At 35.2% G+C, this 14768-nt stretch overlaps 1 protein-coding gene across 2 annotated transcripts in view; it reads left to right on the top strand.

The window, feature by feature from the left end:
- Window positions 1-249: 249 nt before the first annotated feature.
- LOC106868117 (translocation protein SEC63 homolog) overlaps window positions 250-14768 on the top strand; it is a 32027-nt gene continuing 17508 nt past the window's right edge. For both annotated transcript variants that reach the window (XM_014913247.3, XM_014913246.3), the window contains exons 1-6: window positions 250-395; window positions 7263-7368; window positions 8571-8685; window positions 11398-11513; window positions 11787-11848; window positions 12247-12305. In XM_014913247.3, coding sequence (XP_014768733.1) covers window positions 272-395; window positions 7263-7368; window positions 8571-8685; window positions 11398-11513; window positions 11787-11848; window positions 12247-12305 — 582 coding nt within the window. In that variant the 5' untranslated portion in view covers window positions 250-271. The remainder of the gene's footprint in view (window positions 396-7262; window positions 7369-8570; window positions 8686-11397; window positions 11514-11786; window positions 11849-12246; window positions 12306-14768) is intronic.

Below are 14768 nucleotides of genomic sequence, written 5' to 3'. Positions count from 1 at the left end.
TTTAAGTCTCGAATAAAGAAGCAAGTATTACTTTAGTACCGAAATAGAAATTCACAAATAACTGAAATATTATTTCGAATATTGCAGCTATTTGATATCTGCAGTTATTCTTTAATTAATTGTTATGAATCGAATCAAATTTTTTTCTCGCGAGAAGAGAAAGAGAAAAGAAAAAAGCAACAACTTTTAATTGCGAGTAGGGTTTTAAAGTCCGGAACAGGAGGAAACTGCGGAGTTATAAGTTCCTCCACCTCCATCCCCACCATAAAAGATGGCGGGCATGCATTTTGAGTATGATGAACAGGGAGGAACATTTTATTATTTTTTACTCTCTTTTTGGTTTTTAGTTCTTTTTCCAGCTACATGTTATCTGTGGCCTCGTAGTTCAAAGAAAGGTCAGTTTACTCAATATACGTTTAATCATATTTTTCCTTCAAACAAAACTCTTTAATCACAACCCTTTCGATACATACGTGTCAGTTAAGACATTTCATTTACACTTATTTTCGTATACCGAATATATGTCCTGTCTTATTTTTATTTGCGTTTTTTATAAGTCATATTCTATATTGAAAATTTCAATGAATCTTCAAAAAAAAATTTTTTTAAATATATTACATAAAGCATTTTGTAATTTCTGCTGAGCGTTAATTCCATTTCCGTCTCGACATGCTTTTAATTCCACCCAAACAATGTTGAATGAATCACAATTATAAATAATAATAATTACTCATTTATCCTTTCCTATAATTTAATACCTTATTGGAAATTTGTATTTATTATCTTAGTAGAACAGTATGCCTGTATTTTTGTTTACGTATGGTAAACTAAATAGCTGATTTGAATTAAAACTACTTGTTTACATTATTTATTACAAATAACATACTCAACAGATGGAAAGAATAATTTATATGTACAAAGATCTCTGTCGTTTGATTATACGATTTCTTAAATAGAATCTCAAAAGTCGTCTTTCGAGAACCAGATTAGAAAGTTTTCCCATGGACACGTCAGGATTTTTATCAATCGCTGGAAAATGTCAACAGCTGTGTTTATGAAAGCGATGGATTTTTAAATCTGTCGTTGTTAATTTGAGAACATTTGATTTTAAAAAAAAACGTGAAAAAAATGAACTTGGGGAATCTTTCATTAACTGAATCTATATTTCTGTGTTTGCTGATCATAAGTTCTATGCTTATTTTTCGTCTCATTGTAATTATGCAATGTTTAATTAACGTTTAACACACACACACACACACACACACACACACTCAAACACGCAATAATTTATGTCGATAATTAAAAAAAAAAATTGAAACCGGCGTTTTCTAACGATTTAATTTTCACCATACAAAGAAATGATGGGATCTTTTTTAAAACGGGGGCCACATTTTTCATTAATGTTTTACGTAGTGTTTTTGGTACCGGAAGACTTTCAAACTTCGTATACTTATCTATTTTGTGTTATAGAACAGAAAAATATTTTTGTATTCGAATTTATTTCATGTAAAAAATTGCCTTATTTCGATAATTTCAACCAATCACTGACAAGTATTCAGTTGTTTATATTTACTCCTTTGGCTGATTAAGCGGTGTAAAGCGTATTTAATTTCCATAGCTTCGTTTTTTTTTAAGAAGACTAAGAGAAAATGATGTTTTATATGACACATTCTACCAGTATTCCAAGTTTCAAAGTGTTTCGTTAATGAAAAATGTGGCCCCCGTTTTAAAAAAGATCCAAATGATGAATTTCATAAGTTAAACCGTGTATTTGGAAATACGTTCCGTTAATATCAATAAAATCAGTAAATTCAATCACAGTTTATGATAATTTAATTAGTTGTTTTAATCTGGAAACTACATAAAAAAACAAACTTCTATGAAAGCTCAAAGGAGAGACTATCTTAATTTCTTCAGTTTACTTGGTGAAAAGTTTTGTTAAATCTTAGGTGAATTGTCTACATCTTGGTGACGTTGAAGTTTATTTTACGACTTTGCATAGAGTTGAAGTTAGAAACATTGCTTATTTATCAACAGCTTCATATATATATATATATATATATATATATATATATACACACACACACACACACACCCGACTAAATCGACATTAGTCTTCTGTAAAGGTCTATTAAGATAAGACACCTACCTAAAGTAATGGGATTCCAATCATCCTTATCTTGGGCTTTTTACAAAAAGTCTGAAGAGAAAGAACCTCGTGCATGATATGTTCAAACGCACCCAGACTGGTCAGGTTGATCTAGTTGATGTCTAGCTTGAAATCTTATTGACTTAAGTGTGGTGAAAATGTGGATAGGCAGATTTCGGAAAGCAGGAGTTGTTCAGAGGAACAAAAGAGCAGAGGGAGAAGAAATTTTGGGCTTTGTGTGTGGGGGTAGTGATGTTCTGTGGAGAGTGTGTTAACTGATTGTCTTGGCACTGACAAGTAAAACTAGACTTTGACATGATGTTTTGGCGATCTTAGATGCATTGTCACCATCAAACGTGGTTGGGCTTTGTATATATATATATATATATTCTTTTGTAGTGAAAATGTTATTATGAAGGCTCATCTTCATTGAGAGACCTTTTATGCCAATGTCTAGTCTTGTAAGGACGATTTGACATTTAAAATATCATTCTCTAGATAGAATGCAGCCTATGGTAGTGAAAATAGCACCACAGTATGTGAATTGATCAACCTCATCCAGAATTTTGACATTCAATATTGGAAGGGCTTTTTTAATACAGAGTGAGATGTTTGCAAATAAAACCTTTGTCTTGACTGCATTGATTTTCAAATCGTGTCCAATAGTGGCACCGGGACAGTCCTCTAGATTTAGTAACTATACCGACTCTGTGATTCAGTCAACAGTTGAAGAGCAGTGGAGATAGAAAACATACCTGCTGTACATGAGAACAAATTTTGAAGGAATCAGGTTCTTCATCTTAACAGCGGACATTTGCTCATGTAGAGCTTGTTAAATTTCTTCCAACTAATTGAAGTTTTTAACATTTTCACCAAATTATTTTTAAAAGTTACAAGCTTATATAATTTTAGCCAATTGTCAGTCTCCTTTTGGCAGCATATTTATGCTGATCTTCACACAAACCTTTACATGATTCTCGACCTGCTTGACATAGCCAAATCCTCCTTAAACTTCAATGACGTCTGAAAAGCACGAAGGACGAAACATTGTGCCACAGCTCCGTTTATTTCCTCCCTTGAGGCAGGCCCAAGTGCTTTCTACTTGTTGAGTGTTTGTTGTTCATAACTTTTAAGTTAAAGTGAATCTCCACGTATGTAAATCTTTTGTCCCACTCACAACCTACGAAAATTGTTAATAGAGTCTAACCACCAAACGAAAAGGACGAAACATTGTTACAGGTGTAATTTTTGGTCGACCCTTGAAACTTTCACTGGTTTTCACAGATCGATATTAAATAAACTTTCTTTTTGTTATCTCTATGGTAAAATTGTAAACAAAGTATGGTGTTTAAGCTTTGTTTATAATTTTCGAGTGTTGTGAGTACGACAAAAAACATTTAAATTCGAGTGGAGATTCATTTAATTTAAATAACACCCAACAAGTAGAAAGCTCTTGGGCCTGCTTCAAGTGAGAAAATAAACTGTGCTGTGTCACAATGTTTCGTATTTTGGGGTTTTTAGACGTTATGTTATAGTTTAGGGAAAATTTGGCTGCTATTTCTAGCAGGTCGAAGGTTTGTATGTGTGTTGATCTCCATGGTAATGGAAATCAGCACAAACAATATCCTGCCAAACGAAGGCTTTCGATTGGCTAAAATTGCATAACTTTAAATGTTTGTAACTTTATTATTAATTCCTAGAAGAAATGAATGCGGTTTACATCATCAGCATGTAAAATTACTACTGAACAACATTAATAAAAGAATAATCTGGGGAAAAATTGAAAAACTTCAAATGGTTGGAAGAAATTTGACAAGTTGCAAGAGCTGTTGTGTGCCCTAATTAGATTCAGTAGCTTCACAAGTAATTCAACTGCACATATGAGATCTCAGGTGTGTGTGTGTGTGTGTGCTGCAGTTAAAAGAATCAAAGGCTGCTGCAAATGGTTTGTTATTGCTATCTTCAACATTGTTCTAGAATTCTCTTGAAGGTGAACATTTGATCTATACAACCTCAGCTCCTATAAAAACCATACTGATTTGGTTACTGGTTGACTCCATGTTGGAATCTTGGAAGGCCACAATGTCTTTTCACTTGACCCCTTTAGCTATGAACTTTGCACCTTCAGTGCTTGACCTATTTTCTATACAGCAAGTATAGTTCAAAACTCACTTTTTAAATAGGGTCATCTTGTACACATAGTCATATTATATGCTGGCATATACGGTAGTTGCCAGCATTCACTGGGTGTGTACTGCATTGTTATCTTCAAAGCTGGTTTTAAGCTTGGCCAGAGATCCATGTATAGCTACAAATTTTCCCAAGTATCAAGTGCTTAATTACCATTCAGTCATGTGGTTACTTATGCAGGCTGGGAATATATGACCACTTTTGCCTTCTGAATCCATTGTGTTTACTCTTTTACTGATTTTGTGTCCAGCTCCAAATTCCTCATCATTGTCAGATTGATTCCCTTCAACAATTTTGTCCAAAAGGTGCCTTCATTAGTTCAGTCATGCCTTTTGTCAACAGGCAAACTTGCAGGACAGTGTAAGTAGTGAGGTGAGCAACTGAAAATATGGATTATTATGGTCAAGGTGTATCTAGAATCTATATTTGGTCCTTGCATATATATGTTGTCCGCCCTTGGAATCATGACTAACAGATGATCTCAGTGTTAGGTGCCCATGATACCAAGTGTGGTTGGCTTCTGTATGTGATACTTAAATTTTACTGGGTCCAGTTTATTCAACTCATCCTAGATGAACGTTGCTACATGTGCAAGTACACTCATTTAACTTTTCAATATATTTCCCTCTAAATCCTGTGCCTATGAAACAAGCTTTACTATTATATTAAATGAACAAGCTGAATGTTTTAACGATGCAACAGAAATTGTTTGGCGTGTGTATAGATGGTATCAAAATGTATCTATTGTTTCAGAAATAATAAAATATGCAGTATTTTAATCAATATTTACTATTTTCGTATAGTAAAAAAGTTAAATGGACTTAAAGAACTTTTCTTTCGCTATAAAGTTATAATTGTGACCCAGTGTAAAAGAGCCATTGCTATTTTTGTACACCATTGCTACCATTTCCCCATTTGATACAATTAACTGAAAATCTGAAGTTTTTAACAATTTATTTGAATGCTAAGTGTATGGCATGTCTCCATTTAACTTGTCATGTGCTGAACAGGCTGCAGGTTGTATAAAAAATACAGTATGGAAACATTCACATACAGTAGTACATAAGACAATTTATTTCTGATTTTACACACTACCCTAGTGAGTAACAGCTGAAATCATTAATGCGGGTGTGGATGGGCATAGATATGGTTGTGGTTAAAAAATTTACTTTGCAGCCATGTGGTTTCAGGTTCATTTCCACTGCCCAACACCTTATTCTCTACTAGAGGTCTGAACCATCCAAAGCCAATTTTGTGAGTAGATTTGGTTGACAGGAGCTGACAGCAGCCAGTTGTATATGTGTGTCTGCTTCTCCTTGTTTTGATATCATGTGCTTGTCAACGAATGTTACTATGATGGAAATGGTGTTTGTTGACAATTCCATGAAATCATGTCCAAACCACTATGCTGCTCATATTTAAAGGATGAGGGGAAATATCTTTCTTGGAAACAGGTGAGGGTTGGTGACAGGGAAAGCACTTGACCATTGGTAATCTGCTTCAACAATTTTTATTTGGTCCATGCAAATATGGAAAAGTGTATAGCAAAATGATAATGATGAATAATGCATAGTCTTTTACTGATCTCAGTCATTGGATCTTTTATGTTTTACTTGTTTCAGTCATTGGACTGGCCATGCTGGGGGCACTGCCTTGAAGGAGTTTTAATTAAAGGAATCAACCCCTAGTGTTTATTTTTTTAAGCCTGGTACTTATTCTGTCTTTCTTTTAATCTAGACTACTAAGTTAAGGAGATGTAAACAAATTGACACTGGTTGTCAAGTGGTGCTGTGGCACACACACACACACACACACACACATGCTGGGTTTCTTTCAGTTTCCACTTACCAAATCCACTTCCAAGGCATTGTTCGAATTGGGGCTATAGTAGAAGACACCCAAGATACCATACAATGGGACTGAACCTGGAGGTGTGTGGTTGGGAAGCCATCTTCATACCACACAGCCATGCTTGCTCCTATATACTTGGGTATCCACTTCAAATATTTTTACTTGATCATATCAGTATACTTCAATCTGCTATATATAAATCTATTTGTTGAACTGCTAAGTTACTGGACATAAAGTGGCATCAACATTGGTATGCCTTACATGCACATGACAAACTTCTGCACAGTTTCTGTCTACTAAATTCTGGCTGAGGACAGCTGTGTGAAGAAGTGATGATCTCTAACAGTGGAAGAAGTAGACCCAGGAACACATAGGATGAGGTGGTGAAGCATGATCTTTGAACGTTGGGCCTCATGGAGGCAATGACAAGTGACTGATGTGATATGCTGTGCTTGAGAAGACCCGTCAAGCTGATGCCAGTGTTGTGTAACTGGGACCTGTGCCAGTGGCATGTAAAAAGCACTCTTTGAACGTTAGGCCTCACAGAGGCAATGACAAGTGACCAAGACCTTTGGCAATATACCACATTTGAGAAGACTTGTCAAGGCAAGTGAGATCATAGTCATGGCTGATGCTAGTGTTATGTAACTGTCACCCATGCCAGTTGCATGTAAAAAGCACCCACTACACTCTTGGAGTGGTTGGCGTTAGGAAGGGCATTCAGCCAGAGAAACCATGCCAAATCAGATTGGAATCTGGTGTGGCTTACCAGTTCTCAGTCAAACATTCCAACCCATGCCAGCATGGAAAGCAGATGTTAAATGATGATGATGATGAACCTGAAGCTGTAATCAAAGACATCTGTTCTGAGTGCAATGCAGAGGGATCAAACATGGTTGCAAAGTGAACTTCTTAACAACACAGCCTTGTTTGCATCTATGGAAAAAGGAATTTTTGTCTTGTTTATTAATTTTTGAATTACCAATGTGTCATGTATGTCTTCTGAAATTGTGGCAGAATGGAACAGCAATGCACATACTTTATTTGAGTTGGTATTTCTTTTCAATTGTAGATAGTGCTAGTGATACTGAGAAAAAGTGTATATGCCCTCCATGCAGAGAAAAACAAAGACAATTAAAAGTCAGTGAACCATGGACAAAAGCCAAACAGAAGGGGATGTAAGTTTCTACTTTATTTTTGTCTTTTTGCTTTTTTATCTTATTCTGTGCAGTTTAAGTTGGATAAGTCTAAAAATTTAGACACTTATATAAATTGTTTGAGATCATTTAGAAACACAAAAATACCTCATTTCTTTTTCTTTTAGTCTCATTAGACTGTAGGAAGTGACTGTGTCCATAGCCTTCACAGACCCTTCAAGACTGGGTGATATTGATGCAGTTATGGTTACTCTTGGCTAGTTACAAATAACAACTGCAGGGATAACAGGAACAGCAAGGAAGTTTGAGAGTGATGACGTCTGGAGAAGGAGAGTTGTGTGTAGTGGTTTGTATGGAGCCTGGAGTAAATGTGTAATGGCAGGCACAGGCTGAATGACAGATGAATGAATCAGGAGTGTCTAAGAAGTGGCATGGAATCAGCCAGTACTAAAGAGTAGAGGTCATTGTAGGAGTAAGAGAGATAGAAGACACCTGATATATCATCATCATCATCGTTTAACGTCCGCTTTCCATGCTAGCATGGGTTGGACGATTTGACTGAGGACTGGTGAAACCGGATGGCAACACCAGGCTCCAGTCTGATTTGGCAGAGTTTCTACAGCTGGATGCCCTTCCTAACGCCAACCACTCAGAGAGTATATATATATATATACATATATATATATATGTACACATTGAACTGAATTTTAAGATTGACAACTCCTTTAATTGACTTGTAGTTGGCCTCTCCTCAAGATGTAAGGCTTTGAGTGCTCTCTGCCAGGACCTGATCTCACCTGCCCCTCTTAGGCTGGCCAATAGGGGGTATGCAATTCTACCTGTTACACATTCTATCTAATTTCCCCTCATCACTCTACTCTGTTACTTTGTCTATGTTATTTACTACCATTAATTTAAAAGCTAAGTCTAAACCTATGTACATTCAAGTAACCCAGTCCAGTTGTAACTTAATGAGATGTAAAAATGTATTATTAAATTATCTCTTATATGTAATGTTTTGGCAGACATACATAGCCAACAATAGTTTCTTTATCTCTGTTGTCTTTAAGGAATTCATGATACAACTCTTCATGATTCTTAGTCCGGTTACATTATTCAGTTGATGTCACATCATTTGTCTTCTTCCTGCTATTTTCTAATATTTTGGTCTTTATCTTACTTAATGACATATTAAAAGAAATATTTTTTCTCTTGTTTTTCAGTAACATTGGACTTGCTCTAGGATGGATTATTTTCTTCTTGTTACTTTACAAAGTTTCAATGAGTCAGATGGATTATGTTGAATATGATCCTTTCACTGAGTTGAGTGTTGATAGGGTGAGTTTACTGCCTCATTATTGTTTTAATATCTAGTTTTCCATGCTTACATGGGTTGGATGGTATTTGTTGAAATAAATTTTATACAACCAGATGCCCTTCCTGTCACTAACATTTACCTGTTTGCAAATAAGGTATTGTATCTCCATGGCAAGGCATGTTTTTTATAGCTGACTGGAAATGAAGGTCACTACTTGTATATTGGTGTTGCTCATTTACAACTATCAAGTGATGTCAAGACAAGGAGACATGCACATAATGGGCTTCTTTCAGATTCTGTTTGCCAAATACACTCACTAAGTTTTAGTAAGCCTGGTGATATAGTTAAAAGACACTTGCCCAAGGTACCTTGCACTATGACTTAATCATCATCATCATCATCATCGTTTAAAGTCCACTTTCCATGCTAGCATGGGTTGGACGATTTGACTGAGGAATGGTGAAACCAGATGGCTACACCAGGCTCCAATCTGATTTGGCAGAGTTTCTACAGCTGGATGCCCTTCCTAACGCCAACCACTCCGAGAGTGTAGTGGGTGCTTTTACGTGCCACCGGCACGAAGGCCAGTCAGGCGGTACTGGCAACAGCCACGCTCAAAATGGTGTATTTTACGTGCCACTCGCACAAGAGCCAGTCCAGTGGCACTGGCTACGATCTCGCTCGAAAGTTCTTGCACATGCCACGGGCACAAGGGAAGCAAACTACTCAACCACACAGCCATGCCTGCACCTATATGCAACTTTACATTTTGTATGTCTTCAACCCAGAACTACTCATTGCGTCTAGTGTATTTACAGCTGTTCTTTTTTTTCTTTTTCACATGCATGTTTGTACAGTTTGTAGCTTTTGCAATTATACACTGTTATAATTACGAGTGTCTCAAAAGTAATTTGTTTAATGCTTAACAAACAATTGGGTAGCTTCTGCAATCGGTCCTCTAAATACCAATTTTAACTAACATTTTAATTAGTTATGGTGAATAATATTGCAATATATTGTAAAACGTTTCCTTGTGTTAAATATGCCAAACAGCTTTTTAAATTAACCACTAATACATTTTTATTATGTAGGTCTGACCCTTCTTCTACTATCTATTAATACATTTAGCTGTAAAATGCACTTCTGTAGCTAAAACAAAATTTTAAATTAGCAGATCTATAGAATATGAATCTAAATAAATTAGCTTATACGTCCTCCATGCAGAAGGCATCTCTAGGAAATTTTCCAGCATCATTATTTTAAATTGCTTCATCAATCAATAACTCTCACACAAAATTTATACTCCCTCTATCATTCTCAGAGCTGGTAAAACTAAAATATTCTGGTTTGTCACTGTAACTACCAAAAAAGCAGACTCGCTCAAGTTACATTTGGAGTTATCTCCCTTCTTTTTAATAAAAAAAGAATTATAATCATTACTGTTTTTTTACCTCTTATCTTTCAGTTACTCAAGAATATTTTTTGACTCTTCATTATGTTTGCCCACTCTTAACTATAAATATAGTTATTACCCCCAAGTTTTGAGCCATTGAAAGCTGCTATTAACCAGTTACTTTTTTTATGTTGCTAGTTTGAGTCTGTTAAATAGCTTCCCTTGGTTTCTTTGTCAACTAATCATAACATTTTAATGAATTTTTATTAGTTTGGGAGTTAATGATTTAGATACCCATTTGATTTTCTCGAAAATGATGATTTGGTACTTCTCTAACAAATAAAATTGAGGTGGGTACTTCCAATTCTATTGATTGCTAGACCAAGCTCACTGGGCATTGTTAATTGCATTGTGCATTACATGAGTGTTTGTGGCCTAAACTTTAGTTATGTCCCTGAAAGATCTACTTGTCATTACTCTAACGATGCTCATTCTCATGCAGAACCTGCAATGACTCTAAGAAGACTTCAAAAACATTTTCTCAATGAACGTTTGTCAATATTGTCTTTTAACTGGACAAAGATGCAATCTCAGCATTTATGAAAGAAACAAATTTGTAACTGACTATTTGATAACATACAACTTCAAAGATGCTACAAATACTAGACCTCACTATCGCTGATTATTTCTCCTAGTGACTCACACTCACAACATAAAGAAAGTTGCTCTTTATGCTGTAAAATACTCCCAACAGCTATTAATTCGCTACAATGTTCAGGTGAGACCTATAATAGAATACTGCTCTCATACCTGAGTTGATGTTGATGATAGAATTGTGAACATTCTAGATAACATCCAATAAATGGCTGCCTGACTGATTAGCATGGAGTTGCTATTATCTCTCACCTACAAGCATTCTGTATCCTCTCTCTGTCTTTTCTAAACTACTACAGTGAATTCTACCTCATGGAGCTAGCTACTTTTGTGTCATTCCTGTCCAGGTGCTTATTCACTCATCTCTACTTCCCTTGTCAATTATATTATCTCCATCTTCTAGGCACCACAGTAATCACTTTGCCAACTCTTTCTCCACTGAACTTCAACTCTCAGGAATTCCTTCCCTGTCTATATTTTCTTTCAAGTTGTCACTAGTCTTAAATGATTTGCAAGGGCCCTGGGCATGGCTTCTTTCTTCCAACCAAATCATTAAAGAAGGAAAAAAATAATTGCATTTTTTTTATTAGTCTTCACTTGATGTTTGGATTATATATTTTTGATATTTATTTAATGGCATTCGAATAAATTTCGTTTCCTCCTTTTTTTTAACTTTTACTGAAAGTCGGCAAGCACAGCAGACATCAAAAAGGCCTTTAGGAAACTCAGTTTAATATACCATCCTGACAGAGAGTCTGGAGATTCAAAAAAGTTTATGCGGATAGCAAAGGCATATGCTGCGTAAGTATAACTTAATAGAATGTAAAGAGTATGTGAAAATAGACTATAAATAGTATAATCAGAAAATTCTTTTCAATTCTTGTAATTTCAAGATTTGCTTTTAAACACATTACAAAATACTTGTATTTTTGATGAAAACTTTTAAGATAACTGATTTTTTTTTCTTTTTTCTTTTTTTGAGACCATGGTTTGAAATTCTTAAATGTAAGGTAAAAGAAAATAGCAATATACTTTTTTCACTGTGTAAATTAATTAAAAAATTTTGTCTTTTAGATTAACAGATGAAGAATCACGAAAGAACTGGGAAGAATATGGCAATCCTGATGGTCCTGGAGGTATATAGTATAAAAAATTTAGTTTATCAATATGTTTGGAGTTATATTATTGTGTTGTAAACCAAACTTACTGTGAAATTTATGGTGTTAAATCAAGATGTTCTTATATATATGTTAATTTAGCATAACCTACTTTATATCTGGATTTTGTAATGTGTATAAGATTATATCTGGTTTTTGTAATGTGTATAAGATTATATTTGGTTTTCGTAATGTATATAAGATTAAATGTTAATTATTTGAAGTAATCATCTCTAAATTTGAATATTTTTGTTTTAGTTGTTAAATTGAAGAGTAATAAATAGAATAGTTTTCCGTTTTAACTGCCTTTTGAAGATTTCTAGAATAACTATAATTACTGAGAAAATTAAATCCAAATTTCTATGTTTTTTTACTAGTTACTCGATTTGGTATTGCTTTACCAAAATGGATTGTTGAAAGAGAAAATTCTGTATGGGTAAGTATAGTATTTTATATGGATGGTGGTATTGGAGTATGGCAAAATTGAGTGTTGGACAAAGGTCATTAGGTTTTGTTACAACCATTTATTTTCTGAGTTCCAATTGTACCTGATTCAACTTCGCCTTTTATTCTTTTGAAGTGAAGAAAGTAAGTCCTGGTGTCAATGCAGTTAATTATATTCAAGCAGGTGAAGTCAGAGCATGGCCATGATATAGTAACTAAAACTGGGAAAAAATAACACCTGCATTGAGCTATAAAATGATGGTGGTTATATATATATATATATATATATATATATATATATATATATATATATATATATATGTATGGATGGATGGGACAGCTTACAGAGTGCCACAGACCAAGTCTGCGGATGGTGCAAAGTTCCTTCCAGACCTGGAGTAATGTGGTGGTGAAATAATACGGTAGAGCAAAGAAAAGGCCTGGAATGCCTGGAAGGGTGGGGGTAGCAGGGAACTGTACCAGATAACCAGAAGGGAGGCTGGTTGACAGGTATACATAGCCAAGGGCAAAGCAGAAAAGAAGTTTGCCAATGTCCAACGACGTGAGGACCAAAGAACTGAAGTATTTTGGATTGCAAGACAGTGTGTGAGAGAAAATTGTGATGTCACAGGAGCGAAATGTGTTTGCATGGATGATGGTGCACTTGCTTTTAATGATTCGGAAAAGAAAGAGGCTTGGAGAAGCCATTATAAAAGACTGATGAACGGGAGGAGGAAAATCATTAAAAGCAAGTGCATCATCATCCATGCGGACACATTTGTTGACTCAGTAGAGGGACCAGCTATCCGAATAGACAGCACCCTTGTAGATAAAGCAATTAAGGGTATGAAGCCAGGAAAAGCCCCCGGCCCATCAAGAATCACTACTGAGATGCTTAAAATATCTGGTGGTGTGGGCTATGGCTTAGTCACCCGTATTGTAAACCAGGTAGTTCATGATGGAGTCATACCCAATGACTGGTGTAGCAGCACAATAGTCAACTGCTACAAGGGTAAAGGTGATGCTTTAGATAGAAATAACTACAGGAGTATCAAATTACTGGATCAGGTGATGAAGGTCACAAAGAGGGTCATAGCCCAACTAATTAGGGAGAAAGTCTGCTTAGATGAGATGCAGTTCAGTTTTGTGCCAGGTAGAAGCACCACTGATGCTATATTTGGAAAGGAAGATTTTTTCTCAAGAGTTAAGATTGAGTAAGGAACCTTTTTAGAAAGTCAAAAGGCACTAACCTTTGGGAAGAGATTTCACAAAATGTGTGTAGGCTTTGCTTTTATAAATGTGCAAGCGCTTTCAGTTCTTAATGTTTTCAAGCATGTGTTATTAAATATAGTGGAAGTTGTTCTCAGTAAAATTGTTTTGACTATTTCCTGTTTAGTTTCAGACTCAGAAATCTTATGAAATATTCTTCTTTTGCCTTCCGGAGAAGGTTGTTCTCTTCATTTATTTTATGAAGTGGGATAATTGTAAATTTTCCTTGTGTATGGGTGTCTAAATGATCGCTACATGGTATGCATCTAAGTGCGGGATGTTTTATTTAATATCTGTGCACAATTACACAGTTGGTTAGTTTCATTTTTGTTTCCTCAATATAATGTTCGTTGCATTGTGGGCATGTGATACAATATATCAGGTTTTTGCTTTTACATTTCATATTTGCATTCACCTTTAATTCTTTTTCATTCTTGAATGTTTTGGCTGGTCCCTGTTCTATTAAATCACATGTCCCACATCAAGGGTCTCCACATTTGGTAACTTGCATCATTTCTTCCTCTGATGCAAATCTTGCTTTGGTTAACAACTTCCACTATATATAATAACATATGCTTGAAAACGTTAAGAACTGAAAGTGCTTGCACATCTATAAAAGCAAAATCTGCACACATTTTGTGAAATCTCTTCCCAAAGATTAGTGACTTTCGATTTTCTAAAAAGGTTCTTATTTCAGTCTTAACTCTTTGAGAAAAAAATCTTCTCTCCAAATATATATATGTATGTATGTATGTATGTGTGTGTGTGTGTGTGTGTGTGTGTGTGTATGTATGTATGTAATCATCTGTTCTTTGTTTACATAGGCACAGATTTTCAAATTAGTATAATTGGTTTGCCTGAGTTCTAACATTAAACAGACACTTTCATCATCATTTAGCATTTACTTTTCCATGCTTGCATAGGTCAGATAGAATTTGTTGAGGTGGATGTTTTACAACTAGATGCTCTTCCTGTTGCTAACCCTGACCTGTTTCTAAGTAAGGTAATATTTCCCCATCACTAGACATTTTTTTCCGTGGATGACTGGAAACAAACAACATAATTTATATGATAATGGTGCTTATTTACAACCATCACATGATGTTAAGACAAGGTTACACCTGCATTATATATATACAGTAATCTTCTTTTAGTTTCTGTGTCCTGAATCCATTCACAGGGCTTT

This window comes from Octopus bimaculoides, chromosome 2 (assembly GCF_046866305.1).
Source record: "Octopus bimaculoides isolate indiv1 chromosome 2, ASM4686630v1, whole genome shotgun sequence".
NCBI classification, from domain to species: Eukaryota; Metazoa; Mollusca; class Cephalopoda; order Octopoda; family Octopodidae; genus Octopus; species Octopus bimaculoides.
This window is presented reverse-complemented; position numbering and strand designations above follow the sequence as displayed.